The 24,114-nt window shown below is 40.6% G+C and overlaps 2 protein-coding genes across 5 annotated transcripts in view; one reads left to right on the forward strand and one right to left on the reverse strand.

Annotated features, from left to right (window-relative positions):
- The window catches only part of ASXL1 (ASXL transcriptional regulator 1), a 72,608-nt gene that overhangs the window by 41,849 nt on the left and 6,645 nt on the right, over positions 1-24,114 (forward strand). For 2 of the 4 annotated variants that reach the window (XM_032419294.1, XM_032419295.1), the window contains 6 exons: positions 19,861-19,981; positions 20,058-20,155; positions 20,719-20,812; positions 21,273-21,425; positions 22,694-22,857; positions 22,953-23,049. In XM_032419294.1, coding sequence (XP_032275185.1) covers positions 19,861-19,981; positions 20,058-20,155; positions 20,719-20,812; positions 21,273-21,425; positions 22,694-22,857; positions 22,953-23,049 — 727 coding nt within the window. The remainder of the gene's footprint in view (positions 1-19,860; positions 19,982-20,057; positions 20,156-20,718; positions 20,813-21,272; positions 21,426-22,693; positions 22,858-22,952; positions 23,050-24,114) is intronic. The other 2 variants (XM_032419296.1, XM_032419297.1) reach the window with 1 other exon arrangement.
- On the reverse strand, positions 15,103-19,637 carry LOC116641544 (60S ribosomal protein L32-like). Its single transcript, XM_032419298.1, has one exon. It carries the CDS (start codon positions 16,535-16,537, stop codon positions 16,130-16,132), a length of 408 nt encoding a protein of 135 aa, XP_032275189.1. The 5' UTR covers positions 16,538-19,637; the 3' UTR covers positions 15,103-16,129.

The following is a 24,114-nucleotide window of genomic DNA, read 5'->3' on the forward strand; positions in this document are numbered from 1 at the left end:
TTGGGCTAATTTTCTTTTCAGGTCTGATATGCTCGTCATTGATTTTACCTTGTAACATACCTGATGAAGAGTTTATATATTTGGTGTAAAAATGTCAGCCCTGCTGTTTTCTTGGTGTCCTTTGTACTCACATCATCATCATCACTCACATTTTTAGTGTTATCTGAGATCTGCCGTTTCTTTATGGTAATGTTTTTAAGCCTGATTAAAACTAGATAAGAAAATTGTTTATCTAACAAGGCGTATGAAACATGTTGAGAACAAGTAAGTGAATTTCAGAATACTGAATATGAAGTGGGACTGACATAGGATTTGAGAAAGGGCAGCAGTGTCAATCCATATACTAAATAGGTGAAGCTTAATTTCTTTTATTTTTAGATTAAAAATACAAGTGTGTGTGTACATTTCCTTGTGGCATTACTGGCCCTATCAGTAGATTCATTTCTGCCTGATCATTGAGCCCCTCCTGATTATTCCATATGGCTAAGTATTTTATGTGTGTTGTATCCATTAGCTTTTGCTATATAACAAACCATCCCAAAACTTCGTGCCTTAAAACAATTGTATACTTAATTCACAATTCCTTGTGAAAGTTGGTTGGATGGGTGTTTTCTTGGTCTGGCCTGGGTCAGATTATCTGAGGTGATCTGGGCTGGGCTCTCATGTATCTGGTCAGCTGGCAGGATGTCTGGAGGCTAAATGTGTTAGGCAGAATTCTAAAATGATCCCTGATAACCTGGGTCTTTCTATTATCTCTTTATCTGGCATGGGGGTGAGAACTTCAGTTTGCTTCTCTCAATAGAATATGGCAAAGGCAAAGAGATTTTACAGGTGTAATTAAAATCTCTGGTCAGATGACTTTAAGTCAACTCAAAGAAGGATTATCTTGAATTGGCCTGACCCCGTCAGGCAAGCCCTTTTAAAAGAGGACCTGGAGGTCTGAGATGGAATAATTGAGTAATTCTTGCTTACTTTGAAGAAGCAGCTGCCATGTTGTGAGAGGGCCATATCACAAGAACTATGGGGATCCTTAGGAGCTGAGTTCAGGCCCTAGCTGACAGCCAGTAAGAAACTGACCTTAGTCCTACAACCATAAGAAATTGTTTTCTGCCAGTAGCCGTATGAGCTTGGAAAAGGACCCTGAGCTACATGTAGGAAAGAAAGCAGCTTGGTTGACACTTTGATTTGAAACTTAATGAGCCCCTGAGCAGAAGACCCAGCTAAGTCATGCTCAGAGCCCTCACCCCTGGAAACTTGAAATAATAATGTGTGTTGTTTTAAACCACTAACTTTGTGGTAATTTGTTACATGACAATATAAAATTAATCTTCTGGATAGTCTAGGATAGCCTTATTATAATTTTATATTTTTCAGAATGGAATAGAATCATATAATATGTTCCCTTTTGAGATTGGTGTTTTTCGCTCATCATAGTACTTGGGATCTATCCAAGTTGTTGTGTTTATCAATACCATTCCTTGGGGCGCCTGGGTGGCTCAGTCGTTAAGCATCTGCCTTTGGCTCAGGTCATGATCCCAGGGTCCCAGGATTGAGCCCCGCATTGGGCTCCCTGCTCGGCGGGAGACCTGCTTCTCCCTCTCCCCCTGCTTGTGTTCCCTCTCTCTGTCAAATTAATTAAATAAATAAATAATAAATAATCTTTTAAAAAGAAAATACCATTTCTTTTATTGTTGAACTGGTATTCCATTTTATGAATATACCACAAGTTGTATATCCATTCTTCCATTGAGGAACATTTGAGTTGTTACTAGTTTGGGGCTATTACACATAAAGCCACTGTGAAAATTCGTATACAGGTTTCAGTGTGAAAATGTTTTTATCTCTAGGATAAATACCTATGAGTGGAATTGCTGGTATTAATACCATGTTTAGCTCTGTGAGAAACTGCCACACTTTTTTTCCAAAGTGGGAGTACCATTTTTAATTCCCACTAGTGATGTTATGAGCTGTTGTGCTTTCTCAACAGCACTTGGTATTATCAATATTTTTTCTTTTATCAGTTCTAATAGATGCCCAGTAATCTCAAAAGACTTAATCTGCATTTTCCTAATGGGTAATGGTGTTCAGTATCTTTTCATGTACTTACATTCTATTTCAATATCTTTTGGTGTAATTTATGTTCAAATCTTCTGTTTTTTAAGATTTTATTTACTTAGAGAGAGAGAGAGAGCACAAGCAGGGGGAGCAGCAGAGGGAGAGGGAGAAGCAGACTCCCCACTGATCAGGGAGCTGAGCACAGGGCTCTATCCCAGGACCCTGAGGTCATGACCTGAGCTGAAGGCAGATGCTTAACCTACAGAGCCACTCGGGCACCCCTATGTTCAAGTCTTTTGTTCATTTTCTGATTGGATTGGTTTGTTATAATTGAATATATAGAGTTGTTGAGATACAAATTGTTAGATATGTGATTTGCAGATATTTTTTCCAGCCTGTGGCTTATCTTTTTATTTTCTTAAGAGTCTCTTTTACAGAGTAAAAGTTTTGAATCTTGGTGAAGTCTAATTTATTGATTTAAAACTTTTAATTTAGTGGTGCCTGGCTGGCTCAGTTGGTGAAGTGTGTGACTCTTGATCTCTAGGTCATGAGTTCAAGCCTCATGTTGGGTGTAGAGATTACTTAAAATCTTTTGGAGGTGCCTGGGTGGCTCAGTCGTTAAGCATCTGCCTTCGGCTCACGTCATGATCCCAGGGTCCTGGGATCGAGCCACGCATCAGGCTCCCTGCTTGGCGGAAAGCCTGCTTCTCCCTCTCCGACTCCGCCTGCCTGTGTTCCCTCTTCTCGTTATGTCTCTCTCTGTCAAATAAGTAAAATCTTAAAAAAAAAAAATCTTAAAAAAAATTTTTTTTATTTCATAGATTTTTTGTGTTTGTGTTTGTCATGTATAAGAACTCTTTCTAACTCTAGATAAAAATTTTCTCTTATATTCTAGAAGTTTTATTTTTCTAAAGATTTAATTTTTAAGTAATTGTTACATCCAGCATGGAGCTTGAACTCACAACCCCAATGGAATCAAGAGTTGCACACTCCACTTACTGAGCCAGTCGGGTGCCCCTGAAAGTTTTATATTTTACATTTAGGTCTGTTATTCCTTTTGAGTTAATTTTTGAATTAGGTGTAGAGTTACATCAGGGTTCATTTTTTTGCCTATTGGATGACCACTTGTTAAATTACCATTTATTTGTGAAGACTATGCTTTCTCTATTAAATTGCTTTTAAAGCTCTGTCAAAAATCAGTTGGCCATATTTTGTAAAAGGTTTTACTTTTGGACTCTTCCATTTACCTATATGTCTGTTCCTCTGTCACTACCATGCTATTTTGATTACAGTGTTGTATTGCTGTATGATAGGATGTAAAATCAGGTGATGTGATTCCTTCAACTTTATTATTTTTCAGAATTGTTTTAGTTCTAATTATTTTGCCTTTCCATGTAGAATCATCTTAACTATATCTACAAGTTTGTTTTCTGCTGAGATTTTCATAGTAAATACATTCAACCAGCAGATCGGTTTGGGGAGAGTTGACATCTTGACTATGTTGAGACTTCCAGTCTATGGATCTAGTATGTCTTTTTGTTTATTTAGATCATCTTTGATATTTTCATGAGCATTTTGTAGTTTTAGTGTATAGATTTTGCATGTCTTATTAGATCTATATCTCAGTATTTAATTTTTTGGGAAGCTATTATAAATGGTATTGTGCTTTTAATTTTGGTTTCTAATTGTGGATTGCTTGCATATAGACAGTATTGATTTTTGTGTGTTGACCTATATCCTCTTGAATTTGATAAACTTAATCACTAATTCTAGGAGTTTTTCTTCTAAATTCCTTGGGATTTTCTATATAGACCATCATGTCATCTGTGAAAAGGGCCAGTTTTATATATTCTTTCTGATCTGTGTACCTTTTCTTTTGTTCTCTTGACTGATTTCACTGGCTAACATTTCAGGCAGTATGTTGAATAGGAGTGGTGAGAGTGGATATCCTTGCCTTCTTCCCAGTCTTCAAGGGAAGGCATTCCATTTTTCACCATTAGTATGATGTTAGCTATGGATATTTTGTACATATTTTGCTGTTTATCAAGTTGAGCAAGTTCCCTTCTGTTCCTAGTTTGTTGAAAGTTTTTATCATGAATGTGTCAAAATTTTCTCAATAATTTTTCTGTGTTAATAGAAATGATATGTTTTTCTTCATGTCTCGTTTACATTTTTTCTGATGATAAATGATGAATACATTTTTGCATGTTTATTGGCCATTTTTATCCTCTTCCTATTTGAATGTTTATTGTTTTGCCCACTTAAAAAAGAATTTCTTTTTATTTTGTAACATTGATAAGCTTTCAGAAAAGTTTTTAAGTACAGAACAAAGAACTTCTTTTTTCTGTATTTAGAAATATACCTTTCTTCCTGAGTATTAATACTTTAGATCCCCATTTGGAGCCCCATTATACCTTTATTCCTGAGTGTTAATACTTCAGTGTGTACTTGATATTTGCTACAGTGGAAGAATTAATATTGTTAAAATGTTCGTGTTCCTCAAAGCAGTGTACAGATTCAGTGCAATCCCTATCAAACTACCAATAGCATTTTTCATAAAACTAGAACAAATAATACTAAAATTTGTATGGAACCACACAAAAGATCCCGAATAGCCAGAGCAGTCTTGAGAAAGAAAAGCAAAACTGGAGGTATCACAATTCCAGATTTCAAGATCTATATTACAGAGCTGTAGTAATCAAATCACTGTGGTCCTGGCACAAAAACAGATACATAGATCAGTGGAACAGAATAGAGAGACCAGAAATAAACCCACGGTTATATGGTCAATTAATCTACAAGAAAGGAGGCAAGAATATACAATGGGAGAAAGACAGTCTCTTCAACAAATGGTGGTGGGAAAACTGGACAGCTACAGGCAAAAGAGTGAAACTGGAGCACTTTTTGACACCATACATAAAAATAAACTCAAAATAGTTTAAAGATCTAAATATGAGACCTGAAACCATAAACATCCTAAAAATGTCTATGGCAAGGGAAACAAAAGCAAAGGTAAACTATTGGTATTACATCAAAGTAAAAAGCTTTTGCACAGTGAAGGAAATAAAAAGGCATCCCATTGAATGGGAGAAGATATTTGCAAATGATAGCCAATAAGGGGTTAATATCCAAAATATATGAAGAACTTATACAACTCAACACCAAAAAAAAAAAAAAAAATCCAATTAAAAAATGGGCAGAGAACCTGAATAGATTTTCTTTTCCAAAGGAGACATACAGATGGCACACAGATATATGAAAAGATGCTTAACATCACTCATCACTCATCATCAGGGGTGCCTGGGTGGCTCAGGTTGAGTGTCCAGCTCTTGATTTTGGCTCAGGTCATGATCTCAGGGTCCTGGGATCGAGCCCCGTGTTTTTGTCCTGTACCAGAGTAAGTTGCAGACATAATGTCCCTTTCTCTCTAAGTACTTACTAAAAACAAGGAAATTCTCTTTCATGACCACATTGCAATTATCAGAATGAGAGAATTAACATTGATATAGTACTGCTTGCTGGCTAATCTGCATACTTAATTCAAATTTTGCTTATTGTTTTACTAATGCTAATTACAAAATTCTCTTTGAGGGTACCTTCAGTCCTGGATCACATAGTGCATTTTTTTGGTCAAGTCTCTTCATTTCCTTTAATCTGGAAAAGTTTCCACAAATTTTGTCTTTTGTGAAATTAGTATTTTTTGAGTACAGGCTATTTACTTTCTTTTTTTTAAACAAGAAGTTTATTTAAACAACAAGATGCTTGACTTGAAGGGAAAACTATCTAAGATTCATTTCTTATAGAGTAATTTATCCCTGCTTAAAGACAGATTGACGTATATGTAACAGCTATGTACGAAAATGTTATAAAATTGTCCTTGGTTTTACAGTGATAAATGAAAAACATTTAAAATTCTACAGTCGAACAAGGAGTGCAAGGATTTTTATGTTCTTTTTTATTTGTTTTAACAGAGCAAAATAACTTACTGGAATACAAAGATAAGAGCCGAATGAGCATGCTACTAATGGAGAAGGGGGTATTCTCACAGAAGCAGTTCCCCACCCCATCTGTACTTTATGTTGATCAAAATAAACCATTAGCCATTTAGTTTAAAAAAAAAAAAACAATATGCTTGTGCATGTACATGGTTACTTTATGTACAATAAGGAATGGGGAAGGGGAAAATGAAAGAATCAAGAAAACGATACTATAGTAGTCAGGATGTGGTGGAACAAAATTGCGGTTTTCTCATTGAGAATGTCTTGGTCTGGAGGAACAGAGTTTTAGAGTAAAGTAACAGGTTCCCTTCTTAGTAGACACCTGTCTGCTGCTGGAACACATCAGTTGTATCTTCATCCTCTGTTTCCAACTGTGCGGGTGTGTCTATTTCATTGAGTGGCTGCCCATCAACTCAGAATCAGAGCTGCCTCATTGACAAACCCTGTCGTTGACAGTGGGCTTTCATGAGTTTACTAAGTGGTATATGCCTTTTTTTTTTTTTTAAGATTTTATTTATTTATTTGACAGAGGGAGACACAGCGAGAGAGGGAACACAAGCAGGGGGAGTGGGAGAGGGAGAAGCAGGCTTCCCACTGAGCAGGGAGCCCAATGCGGGGCTCAATCCCAGGACCCTGGGATCATGACCTGAGCCGAAGGCAGATGCTTAAGGACTGAGCCACCCAGGCACCCCTGTCTGATTTCTCATAATAACTTCAATCACTTGGTTGAGGTGGTGTCTGCCATTTTCTCTACTGTAAATAAGAAGTATCTTGTGAGGAGATACTTTGAGTTTATATAATTAGTCTCATCAGACTTTCATCCACTAGTTTTAGCATCCCCTGATGAATGAGTCCAGCCTGAAACAATCTCTATTCTGACGCTTGTCAAGTGGCGATTTTTAAAATTCATTTGACATTTATTAATTGGCATTCTGCAGTAAGGAAGAGCCTTCTTTTCTCATTTGTTTATTCATTATGGATTTTTGGATTCTTATTTTACTATTGACTTATCTGTTGCCGTCATTAGCTTTAACACACGAATTGTGCAAATGTGGCCAGCGGGACTCCCTTCACCGTGGCTTTCGTGTCCTGACAGGTCCCCCTCATTCCGAACATTTTTGTACTTTTTTGCTTTCTGGTCCAGCAAGATGTCTGGGTTTAGCTTACATTTTCCAGCCCCAGCTTTGGAATCAGCCATTTTTCCAGGGAACTCAGGATACTCTTAGTTCAGAATAGTGTACATGTATACATCTATGTCTGTTTCTGTATTTGTCTGTCTTTACATATGTTGGTTCATAGTGATACCTTCAATTCCAGTCTCTTACTGTAGGGTTCATTCTAGCTTTACCCCTTCCCATATTTATAACTTGCTGCTCCAACAGTGAAAATCCTTGCTTGCATTATCTACTTTATATCTGATCATTTGCTCAATTCAGAATAAACATTTAATGGTTTCAGAATTGCCAGCCCCCTTCCACTGTGGAAAACAAATCTATTAAAAGGAGAGCTCACTGTTTATAGTTTATTTAGTTCTTGAGCGCAAGTTTACATAGTTAAAATAGCGGATTCAAAAGTTACTTCGGGCTAGTTCCACACCTTCCCTCCTTCAGTGTGGTTATGTTAGTCATTTGAAATACTTTAAAATTTTCTGCTGATATCACAGTGCTTTCTCTTCTCAAGGCTCTGGGAAAATAGGCACTCTCATACATTGCTGTTAGGAATACAAATCCATGCAACCTTTTTTGAGGGGGATTTGGCATTGTTAACAGAATTACGTTTGCATTTAACCTTTGACTCAGCATTTCTACTTCAGGAATTTACCCTGAAGATGCACCTTTAACAATACAAAAGTACAGATTCATGAGGTTATTCAAGACAGTAGTATTTTTATTTGTGAAATGTTAAAAGCCACCTAAATGCCAGTACATGGGGGAATGGGTGTGTGAATAAACTTTGGTACATCTGCATCATGGAATTTTATGCAGCTGAGAAGAGAATGAAGACTGTCTATGAAATGATTGAGTAATTTGCAGGATATATGGTTAAGTGAAAAAAGCAAGTGCAAAATACTGTGTATGGCATGCAATTTGTTTGTCTGAGGATAAAAGGGAAATAAAATAGATGTGTATATAATCATTCATGCAGAAAGAACCCCAAGAAGAAACCAGAAACTAATCAGATTGGTCACCCAACAGGGGATGGGTAGGAACAGAGCGTGCAGTTGGGGGTAAGGTGGGAAGGAAAGGGATAAGGGCAGTGTCAGTTCTTTGAGCATAACCTTCTGTATAGTTTGGGCTTTTATAACCATGCTTTGTTTCACACACTTAAAAATTAAGTAAAATAACAAAGACGATGAGGAAAAACCAAAATGGATTACAAACAGAAAAGATGAATCTAATGCTGTTAATGGTGATAAAATTCTTGATATGGTCCGACACGTCAGTTTCAGTCTTCCTTCTGAAGGTCAGTCTGGGAGCCGTCCTTTCTCCTGTTCCTGGTATGTTTGTAGGGGGGCCAACTGTCCTGAGAAATTTCCTGGGACACAGAACTTTTAGTGCTAAAACTGGGAAAGTCCCAGGCAAATTAGGGTGAGTTGGTTACCCTGTTTGACATACATCTGTTTTCCTGGGCTTTCCCTTCATCACCACCTTGGGAATTCTTTTCACCTGTCTTCTGTGATATAGTTTCTCTCCTAGATCTTGTGTGTATATAATTTTTGTTTTAGTTTAGTTTGGCTTGTTGTTTATTGTTGTTATTTGTGGAACAGGTTCTCCAGTTACTTCCTGAGAACAAGTGCGTAGGAGGTAAATTATTTGAAACCTTACATATTTTATCCTGTGTTCCATACTGGATTATTGGTTTGACTTAAGAATTTTAGAAGAGGGGCACCTGGCTGGCTCAATCAGAAGAGCATGCAATACAATCTCGGGGACATGGGCTTGAGCACCATGTTGGGTGTAGAGATTACTTAAATAAAACTTAAAAAAAAAAAGCATTTTAGAAAATACTATGTTCTGGGTGCCAGGGTGGTGTAGTCAGTTAAACGTCCAACTCTTGGTTTTGGCTCAGGTCGTGATCTCAGAGGGTCATGAGATCAAGCCCCACGTCGGGCTCTGTGCTCAGCGAGGAGTCTGCTTGGGACTCTCTCTCCCTCCCTCTGCCCCTCCCCACCCCCACTGGCACGTACTCTCTGTCAAACAAATAAATCTTAAAAAACAAAAAACATTACTTTCTCCAAAACTGTTCTTGAGAAGCATGATGCCATTCTCATTCCTTTGTGATGTGTTCTTTCTGAATGGAAGATTTTAGGATCTCTTTTTCAGTTCTCTTTCTGAAATTTCATGGTGCAGTGCTGTGGAATGCATCTTTTTTCATTTTGCAGGGCATTTTGCCTTATTAAATCTGGAAACTCGGGTCTTTTCGTTTTGGGAAAACATCTTGTATTTCTGTCTTTTCTGTTTTCTCTTCTTAGAATTTACGTTTGTTGTGAGACTTTCTTGATGCAAACCTATTTTCTTTTTCTTCTGAGTCGGTTCTTTGGGATATAACCTATTTGTTGTTGTTTCTGGGAGTTTTGTATCATTTTGTGTTTCTAGCAGGATTGCTCACATTCACTGATGTTCCTTTATTTTTTTTTTAAATAGCCTTCTGTACTTTTTGTTTTGGGACTATCTCTTTGAGAACATTTACTGTGAAATCTTCATTATCTTTGTTTCCTTTCACGTCCTTTTGTTTTTGGTTGCTGTTTGATCTGACAGTTGTGCTCAAATATCTGGTGGCCCTTGATAGTCATTCACGGTGAGAGAACTGGCAGATTCTGTGCTTGTGGGCACTATTGTTGGATGTGATAGTGGGGACCCAGATGCTTTTTTTGTTTTGTTTTTTTTAAATCCCCAGTTCTCCACCAGAAGGTGTTTTCTCTTAGGCTGGTCACTTTTTCTGGGAAGATAAATCCTTTCCTTTCTTGCCAGCTAGCTGAGAGCAGTCTAGGGCTGGGGTTGCAGGGCTACCACCATGAGGAGAGCTTTGGGAGCCGAATTGGAGAAGGGAGCTGATGGCGTCACTGTTTTATATGTCATCTTTGACTTACTGCTCCTGCTTAGAGTGAAGCATCTCACTTCCTCCCCCATTCCTTGAGCTGGTGTCTTCTATTCTGGACCCTCTCTGGTTCAGTCCAGCCAGAATTAAATCTCCTATTTTCTTCTGAGGCTAGAGATGGATATTGCCTGATTGTTGGGGGACAGAGAGGAGACCTGAGGGGTCCTACTTTGGCTCGGACTTCCAACAAGTTCTCCTGTTTTCATTCCCATGCCTCGCCTCTGTGTGCAGTGGTTCCTGGACCTTTAATCACTGGCCTCTTGGGGGTTTTACAGTACTAACTGGCCAGCTTTTTGGCTTTTCCCTCTGTAGCCTCAGACTTCAGCTTTCTTTTCCCTGCTGAGTCAGTTACTGCCTGTCTTCCTGCTATCCATCTTCCATCTGTTGACATCTCTCATCTGCCTTTTCCTCCCCCTTTCCCTTTGTCCATTTATATCTTTATTATTCTCTTAGAGTCATTCTAAAGAGGCTTCAGGAGGATGCAAAGAATTGTGTCCCTTTCGCCATGTTTAAATGGAAGCTCAGGCCTTTGTGCAAAGAAAGTGGGAAATGACTTTGACTTCCACACCTCCACACCAGACCCTACCCTACCCCTATCCCTTCACCTGCCACCCAGGCCTATGGCCCTTGTTCTTTCCCAGTAGCAAACACTCATTAATGTGTATCCTTCCTATTCATGTGGATCCATTAAAAACGAGTGGTCTGTTTGTTTTATATAGGTGTATTTTTATTTCTTTCAGCTACCATTTAATAGTGTATCATACCAATATACCTGATGTTATTTATCCAGTCCCCTATTATGGATATTTAGTTTTTTTACTATTACAAATACCACTGCAGTTATCTCCTTTTACTTTTGTAGTCTCCATGTGCAAATGCGTGAGAGTTTTTCCAGTGGACTACTTCCTTAACGTTTTAATGGGTAAATGGAGGTGATTTGGAGGCTTTCTTTGAGGCTTGAAGAAAACATTTCATTAATTTTTTTTTTAAAGGTTTTATTTATTTATTAGAGAGAGCATGAGCCAGGGGCGGAGGGAAGAACAGAGAGGGTGGGGAGAGAGGGGGAAGGAATCACAGGCAGACTCCGTGCTGAGCGCAGAGCCCAATGCGAGGCTCCATCCCATAACCCTGAGATGATGACCTGAGCCGAAACCAAGAGTCGGGTGCTTAACTCCCTGAGCCACCCAGGTGCCCCTGCAATCATCATTTTTGACCACAATTTGGTTTATCCTATACAGTTGAAGGTATGCCTCCCCTCACATTCAGTAATTCAGTAGGTATATGTCCTAGAGAAATTCTTGCATGTACAAGGAAGTTCATAATCCCATTGTTTGTAAGAGCAAGACATAGTAAGCAACATAGTGTAAGCAACATAATATCCATCAGACAAAAGAATTGGTAAATAAATTGTGGTATATCCATAGAATGAATAATAGCAATGAAAAGACTAAGTGCTGTGTATCAATATGTTGGGTGGCCAGGAACATAGAATTGTATGAACAGCAAGTCTTAGAAGAGTACCTACAGTATGCTGTTGATACAAAGCTAATTCAAAAGCATGAAAAATTTAAAAATATATTATCTAAGGATATATACATATATAGTTGAACCATTATGAAAAATAAGACTCAAACACAAAACTCAGAAAACTGGTTACCTGGGGAGAAAGGAGGACAGAATCAAAAGGGGCAACCAGGAGGATTGATGGGATTGGTAATGTATTTATTAAGGTGGGTTTTTATTGTTTTTTATCCTTTATGTATTTTTGTTGTTTTTTTTTTTAAGTTATTTTTTGGGGTTTTTAAATTTAAATTTAAGTAATTAACATATAGTGTATTGTTAGTTTCAGAGGTATAGTTCAATGATTCATCAGTCTTATAGAACACCCAGTGCTCATTACATCACATTCCCTCCTTAATGTCCATCACCCAGTTACCCGCCCCCCCCAGCAACCCTCTGTTCATTTCCTAGGTCATTAATATTTTTTTACATTTTAGTTTATACCTGTGATGAGAAAAGTAGAATTATAAAACTTCCAGATCTTTTCAAAAATTTTACTGAGAGACATGCTTTCTCTACAGTCCATAATCTCATTAACAATTCTGAAATCTAAAATATATTTTTTAAAGATTTATTTATTTATTTGAGAGAGGGCTCACGTGTGCTGGGGGAGGACCTGGAGAGGGAGTGAGAAAGCAGCAGACCCCCTTCTAAGCACAGAGCCTAACTTGGGGCTCCATCCCATAACCCTGAGATCATGGCCTGAGCTGAAACCAAGAGTCAGAGGCCCAGACTGAGCCACCCAGGCACCCCTAAAATCTAAAATATTTTGAGAAGTGAAAATTTTTTTTCCTAACTCATTTGGCAGTAAAACCTGTCCTGTCTAAACTCATTTGGTGGCAACGCTCTGATCCAAATTGACAAGGCTATTTATTTTAGTTGGTATATGCATACATGTTATTTCAAAAAATATTAATGTGTGTTTAATACATGATATATTAAAACTATATGCACTGTTACCACCCCCAAATTCAAGAGATCCTGAATTCTGTTTTTTTTTTTAAAGATTTTTATTTATTTATTTGAGAGAGAATGAGAGAGAGCATGAGAGGGGGGAGGGTCAGAGGGAGAAGCAGACTCCCCGCTGAGCAGGGAGCCCGATGTGGGACTCGATCCTGGGATTCCGGGATCATGACCTGAGCCAAAGGCAGACGCTTAACTGACTGAGCACCCAGGCGCCCCAAGAAATCCTGAATTCTAAAGCACATCTAGATCCAAGGGTTTCAGGGGAGGGGTCATAGACCCCTGTGGTCATGTCACCATCGACTAGAAGCTTTGCAGCAATGGGTGGCAAATCATAGATGAGAATTTATTTCTGATTGATGGAAGCTTCTTTTTTGTCTTTAAGAACTCAGTTTTTTTCTCTTTAAACTGTATTCCAGGAGTGTGTTCATTTTTAAAATAACAGGTCTTTTCTTTCTTTGACAGCTATAATATTGAAACTGCTTGTGATAATGCAAGTGGAGTTCAAATTCAATAGAACCTTTTTTTACATTAAGTATTTTTAAAAATGATGAAGTCTTTTCTCAAGCATACACAGAGGTTGCTTTGCTAGTTTTAATTCCTCTCTAGGATTCATATAACAAAATTAAAACATCGCTAACGGACCATTTTGCTTCCATTGTCCAAAGCTGAAGTTTACCTTTGAAGCTATAAACTTTCTGTGCACATTAATAGTTTTTATGTGATTTTTACAGATTCTGGTTAAATTCCTTCATGTTTCCAGAACTGTTAAGTTAAATTCAGAAAGACATTTTTAACCCAGCTTTATTGGGATAGAACTCAAAGAAAGTGTACAGTTCAGTGGCTGTTAGTGTATTCATAAAGTCATGCAGGCATCACCATTGTCTGATCCCAGAACGTTTTTGTCACTCCCAAAAGAAACCCCATATCCTGTAGTGATTGGTTTCTGTTCTTCTTTTGTCCTGTTCTCTATTTGCTCAATTACTAGAGCTTTCTAAAAAAGCAGGTCCTCCCTTTTCTTACTCTGTTTTCAAGAGTGTCTTGGCTCTTGTGGCCCTTAGCAGAGTCAAGTTGTATTAAAAAAAAATTATGTTTCATTGAAATTTTACTGAATTTACAAATCATTTTGGGGAGAATTGGCATCTTTACAATGTTGAGTTTTTCTTAATATAGAAGATGGTGTGGCTCTCTGTTTTAAACCTTTCTCTGTAAAGTTTTATTTTCTTCATAAGATTGTATTTCTTTTGTGAAACTTGTTCTTAAGTATCTTATATTCTTATAAATTACATTTTCTAATTGGTGATGTTATTGCTGAGTTTTTAATGTACTCTTGAATCTCACAACCTTGCTGAATTTCTTAACTAGGTCTGAATCTCTTGGCTCTTCAGTGTAGATAATTATACTGTCTGGAAATTAGAACACTCTCTTTTAATCTCTTTTTTAAGAATAAGTATTGTTAGGAATTCTAGTATACTGGTGAGTGGTCAGCATGCTGTTAGTTTTTAATAATTTATATTCAACACCCCTAGATCAGCCTTCCCTAAGGAGCCATAGCCATTTCTTGCTCAGGAAGTGTTTATCAGATGTACAAAGAAAGAAAAGGCATACCTGGGATTTGTTTATCTGTTTTTCCAGTTCAAAACCTAATCTTGGGCAGGTGAAATTTCATCAGTTGAAATTTTAGTGTTCTATTTTATTCATGTTTGGGGCTTGTTATATTCACAGTGCCTTTTATTTATTTATTTATTTTTACATATCTGACTTGGGGGGCACCTGGGTGGCTCAGTTAAGCGTCTGCCTTAGGCTCAGGTCATGATCCCGGGGTCCTGGTATCGAGAGCCCCATGCCTCTCCTTCTGCCTGCTCCTCCCCTGCTTGTGCTCTCTCTGTCAAATAAATAAATAAAATCTTTTAAAAAATGCTCTTTTAAAAGAATAAATCTGACTTGGGATGCCTAGCTGGCTCAGTCAGTAGAGCATGCGACTTTTGATCTCGGGATTGTAAATTTGAGACCCATGTTGGGTGTAGAGATTACTTAAAAATAAAATCTTTAAAAAAATATCTGACTTAGGGGAAAATATTCAGGTTTATTTATTTATTAGTAGTAGTATTTTCATCATTAGCTACAGTTGCCTTGCCAAACTAATATACTTCATGTATTTTAAGAACACTTACTTGTGTTAGGAGGTGAATTTGGGTAAAAAGTATAGGCAAGTATTCTTTGTGCTGCTTTTACTCTTCCAGCTTTTCTGTAAATACAAAACTATTTCCAAAGAAAGTGTTTAAAATGTATCTGTTTGTAAAAGTAACACATGCCCATGATCAGTATTTAAAAGGATCCAGAACAAAGAACTCCTGCAACTATAATAAAAAGACAAATGACTCAATTTAAAGATGTGTAAAAGACTTGAACAGACACTTCAAAAAGGAAGATAAGAGAATGGCCAGTAAGCATATAAAAAAGTGCTCAATATCTTTAGTCATCAGAAAAATGAAAAATAAAACCCCCGTGAGGTACCACTGCATCTGCTAGCATGGCTACAGTAAGATTGACAACACCATCTGATGAGGATTTGAAGCATCTGGAACTCCATACAGTGCTGCTGGGAGTGGAAATCTTTGGAAATGTCTGGAAGTTGTTTTCTTGTTTGTTTTAATTAAGCATTCATTCATCCCAAACCCAGCAATTCTGTTCCTAAATATTTACACACGAGAGATGAAAACCAGAAAAAGGTGTCTGCAAGGATGTTCATAGTAGCTTTGTATTCATAATAGCCCAAATCTGGAAATAATACAGATGTCCTTCAACAGGAGAATAGGTAAACACATGGTTGTCTATATGAATACTACTCTGTAATAATGGATAATGAACTACTGATGCCTGCAGCAACAGGGATGAATTTCATCAACATTAGACACAAAAGAGTATAGACTGTATGATTCCATTTCCATAAAGGCCATGAATAGGCAAAAGTGATTTTTCGTGATAGAAATAAGAACAATCGTCTCAATGGGGTGGGAGGGCATTGTAGAGTCGGGGTTGACTAGGAAGGGGCACAGAGGACCTTTTAGGGATGTTGGACATGTTCTGTATTTTGATAAGCATTTGTCAAACTCATCAGATAGTATACTTAAGACTGTGCACATTATTCTATGTAAGTTATACTTCATTTTAAAAAGTAAGAAAAAGGACACAAGGGTTATACATTGATCCAAGGGCATTCCCATATATAAGTGCAATGTAATTATCACACTCAGGAAATTTAACATTATTGCAACCCTTCTATATCTACTATGCAGTCACATTTAAATACCCCAGTATTGTCTTTCATAACATTTTAAATCAGGTTTCAGCAAAGGATCACTCATTACCTGTTAATTTTTTTTTTAAGTTCCTTTTTTGTTGTTGTTGTTTTATGGTTTTATAACACAAATACGACGTGCACAACAAGCTGTCTATTCATTTTCTTCACTGCGCAGCCTGGTGTTGGGATTGGTGACTCTGATTGCCAGCTGGGGTGCTCTTTCCACAATAGCTTTGCGGTTCTTGGAGGAGATACTGTGAGCAATCTCTGCACAGTAAGATTTGTTGCACATCAGCAGCACTTCAAGCTCCTTGACGTAGTGGACTAGGAACTTCCGGAAGCCACTGGGCAACATGTGCTTTGTTTCCTTGTTGCTCCCGTAACCAATGTTGGGCATCAAGATCTGGCCCTTGAATCTCCTGCGCACCCTATTGTCAGTGCCTCTGGGTTTCCGCCAGTTGTGCTTAATTTTGACATAGCAGTCTGACTGGTGCCGGATGAACTTCTTGGTCCTCTTTTTAACGATCTTGGGCTTCACCAGAGGTCTGAGGGCAGCCATGATGCCCAGTAACAGATGGCTGCCACCTCCGCAGGCAGCGCCGAGGAAGAGAGCTAAAAAAACGTTTCTTGATAGAAAATATCCTTGCAAAAAAATTAAAGTCTTGAGTCTGAGAGCATATTATCTGATGCCTATAATTCTCAGTAGCCCATTTCATTGTTTTTTCAGATGTCTACAGTTAATGTTTGGAAATTTATGATACCAGATGTCTGAAGTTTACATGGAGAGATTAAGGATCTTTAAAAAGGCAGAATTAGAATTGCAAATCTTGCTTTCATTTTCTTAAACATTTTGTTTGCTTTTTACTGAAAATACATGGCTTTGGAAATTTGGGGTAGTAGTTTGAATTGCAAACAAGTGGGCAGTATTTCTGTTTAATGAGATTTGTAATCAACACTAGGTTCCCCTAGACTCTGGGACCTAGAGGAAGGAAATTCGCTTTTAGTGACTTAGCTGTCAAAGAAGGATTTAGCATTATAATTTTTTAAGTGTCATTTTTTTATCACAAAAAACAATACACGTTAATTGTAGAAAATACCCCAAATCAAAAAGAAAGTCCTCAGAACTCTGCCACCTAGAGGTGCGATGGCTAATACACGTGAGGCGTGTCGCTCTTGTCTTTTGTCTGTGCACACATGCTCACACGATTTTTCTTTTTAAATAGATGATGTAATCATAACGTGTAAATTTAACTGCTTAATTCACTTGTTGCGTCATCATTTCTCATTAAATATTCTACAGTTTTACTTCAAATAACTGTCCACAGTAGTGTTCCTTGCTGGAAATTCTGGAATTATTTTTTGTTTTAAAACTTTTTTATTGTAAAAATGTAAAGACATGCAACATAAATGTTCAGCTTGATAAATGTCATAAAGTAAACACCCTCGTACCTGCCACTCAGATCAAGTCTTGGAGCGTGGCTGGCAGCCAGCAGCCCCGAGTACACTTTCCCACTCACAGCTCCCCTCCCCTTAAAAGTAACTACTATTCTGTTTCGAAGTTCTTTTCTTGCATATCTTTATTGTGTCCCAGCTGTGTTTGCATCCCCAACAGTGTAGTTTAGTTTTGCCTGTTTTTGAACTTCTTACAAATGGAGTCATTATAGTACGCATTCTTTTGTGTCTGGCTTCTTTCATTCACCATTTTGTTTTTCAGATTCACCTATGTTGTGTAGTTCATTCTTTATTGTATGCTACCATATTTTGATTCTGCTGATCGTGGGCACTTCGGTTGTGTATAGCGCAGGTTTTAACAGATGTCGCTGCCGTGAACACTGGATGTACTTCATGGTGTGTGTGCACGTGTGCATATATTCCTCTAGGGAATCCAAACGTAGGACTGACATTGCTGGGTTGTAGGATAATGTGCCAGATAATGCCAGACTATTCTCAGTTGGTTGGATCCATTTTCAGTGTACCTGTTTCTCATCCTCAGCAGTACTTGGTATTGTTAAACTTTAATTTTAGCCATTCTTACGGATGTGGTGATCTCTCCTTGTGGCTTAATTTGCATTATAATGTGTTTCCCTTATTGTTAGTGGAGTTAAACAGGTTTATGTGTGAATATCGGCCATTTTGATATCCTGTTTGGTGCAGTGCTTAATTCATAGTCTTTTGCCTATTCTTTTCCTGGGTTTCCTTTTTCTTACTGATTTATGTAATTTAGATACAAGATCTTTCTTGGTTATATGAGTTGCAGATACCTTCTCCAACTTTCAGTAGCTTGCCCTTTTTATTCTGTTAATGGTGTCTCGTGCAGAACAGAGGATCTTAATTTTAACGTAGTTCCATTGATTAACTTTCTCCTTTTAGGGATTAATGCTTTTCATGTCCTGTGTAAGTCTTAGAAATGGAAGTGTTGGGTTAAGAGGTTTTTAGATTTTCACTTACAGTGTACTCTGCCACTCTGCATGAACCTTTTGAGACCATTTTCACTCTCACCAACAGTGTGGGCGTGATGCCCCCACCCTCGCCAGAACTGGAGTTCTTTGTCTATTCATTAATGAGTATTGTATTTTAGTTTGCTTCTGAGACTCGAAGAACGAGTTTGTTGCATCATTCTGTGCACACGGCAGCCACTAAGCATAATTCCAAGGTTAATACTAAAAATACTCTTTAGCTTTTGATTCTGAGGAACATTTACAGTGGTAGGAAAAGAGATAAAGATTTAAAAGGCCATTTTCTTTTTATTAATTTAAATCAGCATGATTTGGGCTTAATGACAGTAAATTGATGAAGACTTAATATAGTGGATCATGGGACCCATGAAATTGATGAATTAGAATTTTGTAGATTTCCTTTATAAATTCCTGGTGTGTTTGTAAGAGGTAGAATCATGACTTTAACAACTCTTCTTTACACACTTTATTAAAGAAGACATCCTTACCCTGACTTATCTCTGCTTCTCCTCTCCCCGCCCCCCAATATTCATTCAGAGTCCTTTCTGATTGCGAGGTGGGAGGTGGCCCCTTGGTTTTGCCTGGGAATGAGTGGAGTTGAACTCAGACTGCCACAGAGCCCATCGAAAGGAGCCTCCATTAGGAGATGAAATCTGGAGTGGCGCTCTCCTCTGCTCTCCTGCGCTCTTGCCTGCTTTCCTCCATCTTCCAGTTTAGGTCGCCGGCACTTTCCCGGGCCTCACAGACAGAATCTTAGTCCCTCAGCACAGTGTCTCACCATCTGCCCAGCTGTTCACTCTTGACCCTCATGCACCTAGTCCCCCTGCTGAAATCTGCAGTTGCCTTGCATTTGGAATGTTCTTTCACATTTGCTCATCCCATTATCTAAAACTCTCTCCTGTCTGCTACTGCCAAGCCATCCACCTGCTAGCTAACTTCTTTTAAAACTCAGCTTAAGCAACACATCTCCTTGCAGGCCTTAGCTCCATGCCCTCGTTCCTCCAGCTCACTGAGTCAGCTGCCCCCTCTTCCGGACTGCCACGGCTCTCTCTCTACCTCTGTTGCTGTGCTTTGTATTGTAATAAATTTGATTTTCTTTCTTACTCAGTTGAGCTTCTTGAGGGTAGGGCCCCGATTCCCCCTTCTTCTGCCCCCCCTCTGCCCCCCCCCCCCCGGAACTAGCATGGTGTAGCTTATAGGAGGTGCCCCATAAACATTTACTGAGTGGACTGAATGCGAAATTATATCTAATTTTTGTGACGTACGTATGAAAAGAACTTGCGGAGAAAGAGGTTAGTTAGAAAGGGATAGGAACTTACCAGTATTCTAGATCTCTCCTCCTAAAGCAGTGTGCGTTTAGGAGTGACTGCTGTGCCTGTAGGGTCTGTCGGGTTTTGCTCACCTGAGTTGTGCCTTGCTGTCACAGAAGGACGCCCTGCAGTGGTCCCGCAGTCCGGTTGCAGTGGAGGGAGAAGAGCCGGAGGACACAGCCGACGTGGAGAGCTGTGGGTCAAACGAAGCCAGCACTGTGAGCGGTGAAAACGACGGTAAGTACCCGTCACAGGATGGGCCGAGAGCCACAGGCAGCTGCTGGAGACTAACCTTTATTTCCCTCTCTGCCAGTTTCTCTTGATGAAACGTCTTCGAATGCATCCTGTTCTGCAGAATCTCAAAGTCGGCCTCTTTCCAATCCCCGGGACAGCTACAGGGCTTCCTCACAGGTAGGGAGGAGAGTTGGTGGCTAGGCTTGGGGGTAGGTAAGCCCACGTACGAGACAGGACTCTGCCTCTGCAGCTAGCTATGAGCATGTCGGGAGAGTGGAGCAAATCAGTGTGGTCTCCACCTGTTAGTACAGTTACAAGTGGGCAGTGGATCTGAGAGCAGAGTGGTTGGTTTTCTTCATTACCACAGATGGATAGTTTCACTCCTACTTCCGACAAACACGGAACTCGGATAGCACAGTGCAGAGTGGGGGGCACGCGAGCTTGGGAGTCAGCACTTGGAACGATGGCCCTGCTGCTCACTAGCTTTGGGAACTTGGGCAAATTCCTTATCTGTAAAACAGGGTGACAGTACATTCCATTCTGCTTGGAGTGGTGTTTGGCACCGGGGCCAGCACCTGGCTTAGTAACATGAGTCCGTGCTGCGCTCACCATTACCCACCTGAGCTGGTTGAATGTGAACTCCGTTGTAGCAAACAGTGGGTGGAGACATGGTGGAGAGGGACCACTCTTGTGGCCTTGCAGGTGATTGAGGTTCCTTTTGTAATCCCTTGGGCATCTAGGCAAACAAGCAAAAGAAAAAGACTGGGGTGATGCTGCCGCGAGTTGTCCTGACTCCTCTGAAGGTAAACGGGGCCCACGTGGAATCGGCGTCAGGTACGTGCAAACTTGTGATGTGAGGCTCCTTCCTCAGGTCTTGGGGCCTGCCCTGCTCTGGCAGCAGTGTCTGACCTAGGTGGCGCCGTGCCCGTGGAGCCAGGAGGGCCTCCTGGTGGGCAGCACACCGTGGTGGTGAGGCCTGAGCTAGGTTCCGGTGCTGGGCTCTGCCGTGCACCCCGCCCTTGGCCTCGCAGGGCAGCGTGAGGGTTCGATGAAGGAGTGTGCAGGTGCTCAGTAAAGGTGCAGTGCTGTGCAAACTAAGATGGCGGTTTGGCGTTCCTACGGGGTAATGTCAAGCCAGACCGTGAGGTGGTGATCTCTGACAGCCCAGGGTTGGGCCACGGAAGCACCCGCTGTTGCGGGCAGTGTCTCAGGGAGAGCTGGGAGAAGTGAGCTTGTCTGAGAGCCCTGGGCGCGGCGGGTGATGCTTTTGACCAGTGGAATGCTGTGCCTTCAGGGTTCTCGGGCCGCCACGCCGATGGCGAGAGCGGCAGCCCGTCCAGCAGCAGCAGCGGCTCTCTGGCCCTGGGCAGCGCTGCTACTCGTGGCCAGGCCGAGGTCGCCCGGGACCCTGCCCCGCTCCTGAGAGGCTTCCGGAAGCCGGCCACAGGTGAGTGGCTCGGCACTCATTTCTCTGCCTGTAAGGGGGGCCCCTGCAGGCCTTAGAAGAGGACAATCTTCTGTCCCACCTCCTTTACCAGTTTATTTTGACTTCTTGGGTGGCCCTCTTTTTTTTTGTTTGTTTGTTTCTTACCTTGTATTTTGGTTATTTCACATGTAGATCTTCTCTGCTAGACTGTGAGGGAACTTGTGGGCAGAGATGGTGCCACATTGTTCCTTGTATGTCCCTGTAAGGGCATGGCCCGTGCCTGCCTTGGTACTGCTTAGTGTTTGGGTGAGTGAAAATTGCTTCTGAGATTCTCAGTGAAGAATTCCAGCATCCATTTTCTTTCTTCAGTAGCATCCTGTCACGTTTGTTCTTAACATCCAAAGTTTCGGTCAGGCACCCTTTTTTCTAGCCTAGTCATAACGTTGAGTGGAAGGAAGCCTGTGTTGAATTTGAGGTTGCAAGCAAATTCAGTAGCATGTTCCTCCCACCCGTCAGTAGGGCTATTTGCAAGGCCAGTATGCTGTTTGCTAGTTCAGGGTTTATTTCTCAAAGCCCACATGCTGGTTATTTGCAGCTAGGCCACATGAAACCACTAAGAAGACTAGCCTTGGCTTCTGAAAATTAGAATAAACCATTGCCCAAATGGGAATTGGGTTTGCTGTCTTGCTGCTTTTCCAGCTCATCAGCAGTGCTTAACCTTAAGGTCTCATAGGTCTCTATTCTTAGTGATTTTTTCAAATAAAAGTAACTTTTGCGGAGGTTTCTGTGAGAGAGAGAGATTGACATCTCAGTGGCTTTAAACAGCCTAGTACCTTTCTGCATGGAGATCATAGCTCTCCATCCCGTTCAGGGAAGACTTCTGCAGAGTTTTCTGTCGTATACTAACTAGATTCGCTTTTAGACAGCTTCCATCGTTTCTCCAGCTGGCTTTGTGGAGCTTGTTCTCCTGCTTTGGAGGGAAGCTCACAACCTGCCCCCCTCCCTGCTTTTCTTTGGGAAGAGTGTCCTCTTCAGCCTGTGTCACAGCATGGTACAGAGTCTTCTCTGAGAGGCTGTAGGCCCAAGTGTTCTCTTGGGTTTGATGGCAACAACAGTAACCTGGACAGAATAATTGTGATGTGTAGGTTAGGGTGAACTGGATGTGTGTGCAGATAAGTTCTGGGTAGTTCGGGTGCTGCCACTAAAATTTTTCCCTCAGTTGGCATTTGCTCTTTTTCTTTGAAAAGCTGAAAATCTATACCTTGCTTCTTGCTGCTTCAAAATCACAGGTCAGATGAAGCGCAACAGAGGGGAAGAGATAGATTTTGAGACGCCTGGGTCCATTCTTGTCAACACCAACCTCCGGGCCCTGATAAACTCTCGGACCTTCCATGCCCTGCCAGCCCACTTCCAGCAGCAGCTCCTCTTCCTCCTGCCTGAAGTGGACAGACAGGTGCAGATGGGTAGCCACCTCTTTGCCTCTCTCTGGGTGGGCTTCGGTTCTCTTTCTGAGTTTCTTTATTGTGCTTTTCACCCTGATCCTTCTAGGTGGGGACAGATGGCCTCTTGCGTCTCAGCAGCAGTGCACTGAATAACGAGTTTTTCACTCACGCGGCCCAGAGCTGGCGGGAACGCCTGGCTGATGGTGAGTGGATGTTCTCAGACGGCTTGAGAGGTACCTGCCATGTGTGGTGTCACTTGTCCTTGGTATTTAAAATCCAGACATTCATTTTGCGCCTCTTTCCTCTTTCCTTCCCCCCTCCCCCCAAGGGGTATTAGTATAAGGCAGGCTTTCCTCACAATACCGATTAATGTGGTGGGTGTTAATGTGCTCTGTAGCTTTAAAGAAGGTACAGAGTGTTTGGGCTTTTGCTGTTTGAGTGTATGTCTCCAGCTGCATCACCTCATCATCATTCGAGCTCTAAACTCCTGGTCTTTCCAGGAATGCTGGTGTTGTCTAGATGGGTGGAGGAGAGTGTGCCGTGGCATTGACTTACACGTTGAGTTCTACTGGGTGCTCTTTTTAGACGTTGCCACTTGGGGTGGAGTGATTGTCAGCTTCTCTTAATGTAACTTTATGGGGAAGCAACGTGGGGAGTGTGCTGGGAGGTCCCTAAGATTCCCTCTAGGTTTGATGATTCACTAGGAGGCCTCACAGGACTCCTCCTGCAGTTGTACACATGGCTATGATTGATCACAGTGAAGGAATACAGAGCAAAATCAGCAAAGGGAAAAGACGCTTGGGGTGAGGTCCAGGGAAACCAGGCGCAAGCTTCCAGTGTCCTCTCCCAGAGGAGTCACACAGGATGTGCACAGTTCTCCCAGCAGTGAGTTGTGACAGCACGTGTGAAATGTAATCTGCTGGGGAAGCTTGTTAGAGACTCGGTACCCAGGTTTTTTTTTTTACTCAGAACTGATCGTGTGGGAAGCCTCTGCCTGGCACATAACCAGATTCCAGATTCCCCGAAGGAAAGCAGGTGCTCGCCATAAACCATCTTGTTTGCATAAACAGTTTAGGCACAGTGAGCCATTCATGTCATTTACGGGGGTGGGAACCCTCCTGAAATCCAAGCTCCCAGATGTCAGCCAAAGGCCAGCCTTGTAAGCAGGCCTTTCCAAGAATAAGCCATCAGGCCTGGTCTGTTAACCTTTTTCTGCCCAGGGAGTAAGAATGGTTCTCTTGTTTATTTGTTTCTGTTTTGCTCTTTTG

Source organism: Phoca vitulina, unplaced genomic scaffold (genome assembly GCF_004348235.1).
Source record: "Phoca vitulina isolate PV1807 unplaced genomic scaffold, GSC_HSeal_1.0 scaffold22, whole genome shotgun sequence".
In the NCBI taxonomy this organism is placed as follows: domain Eukaryota; kingdom Metazoa; phylum Chordata; class Mammalia; order Carnivora; family Phocidae; genus Phoca; species Phoca vitulina.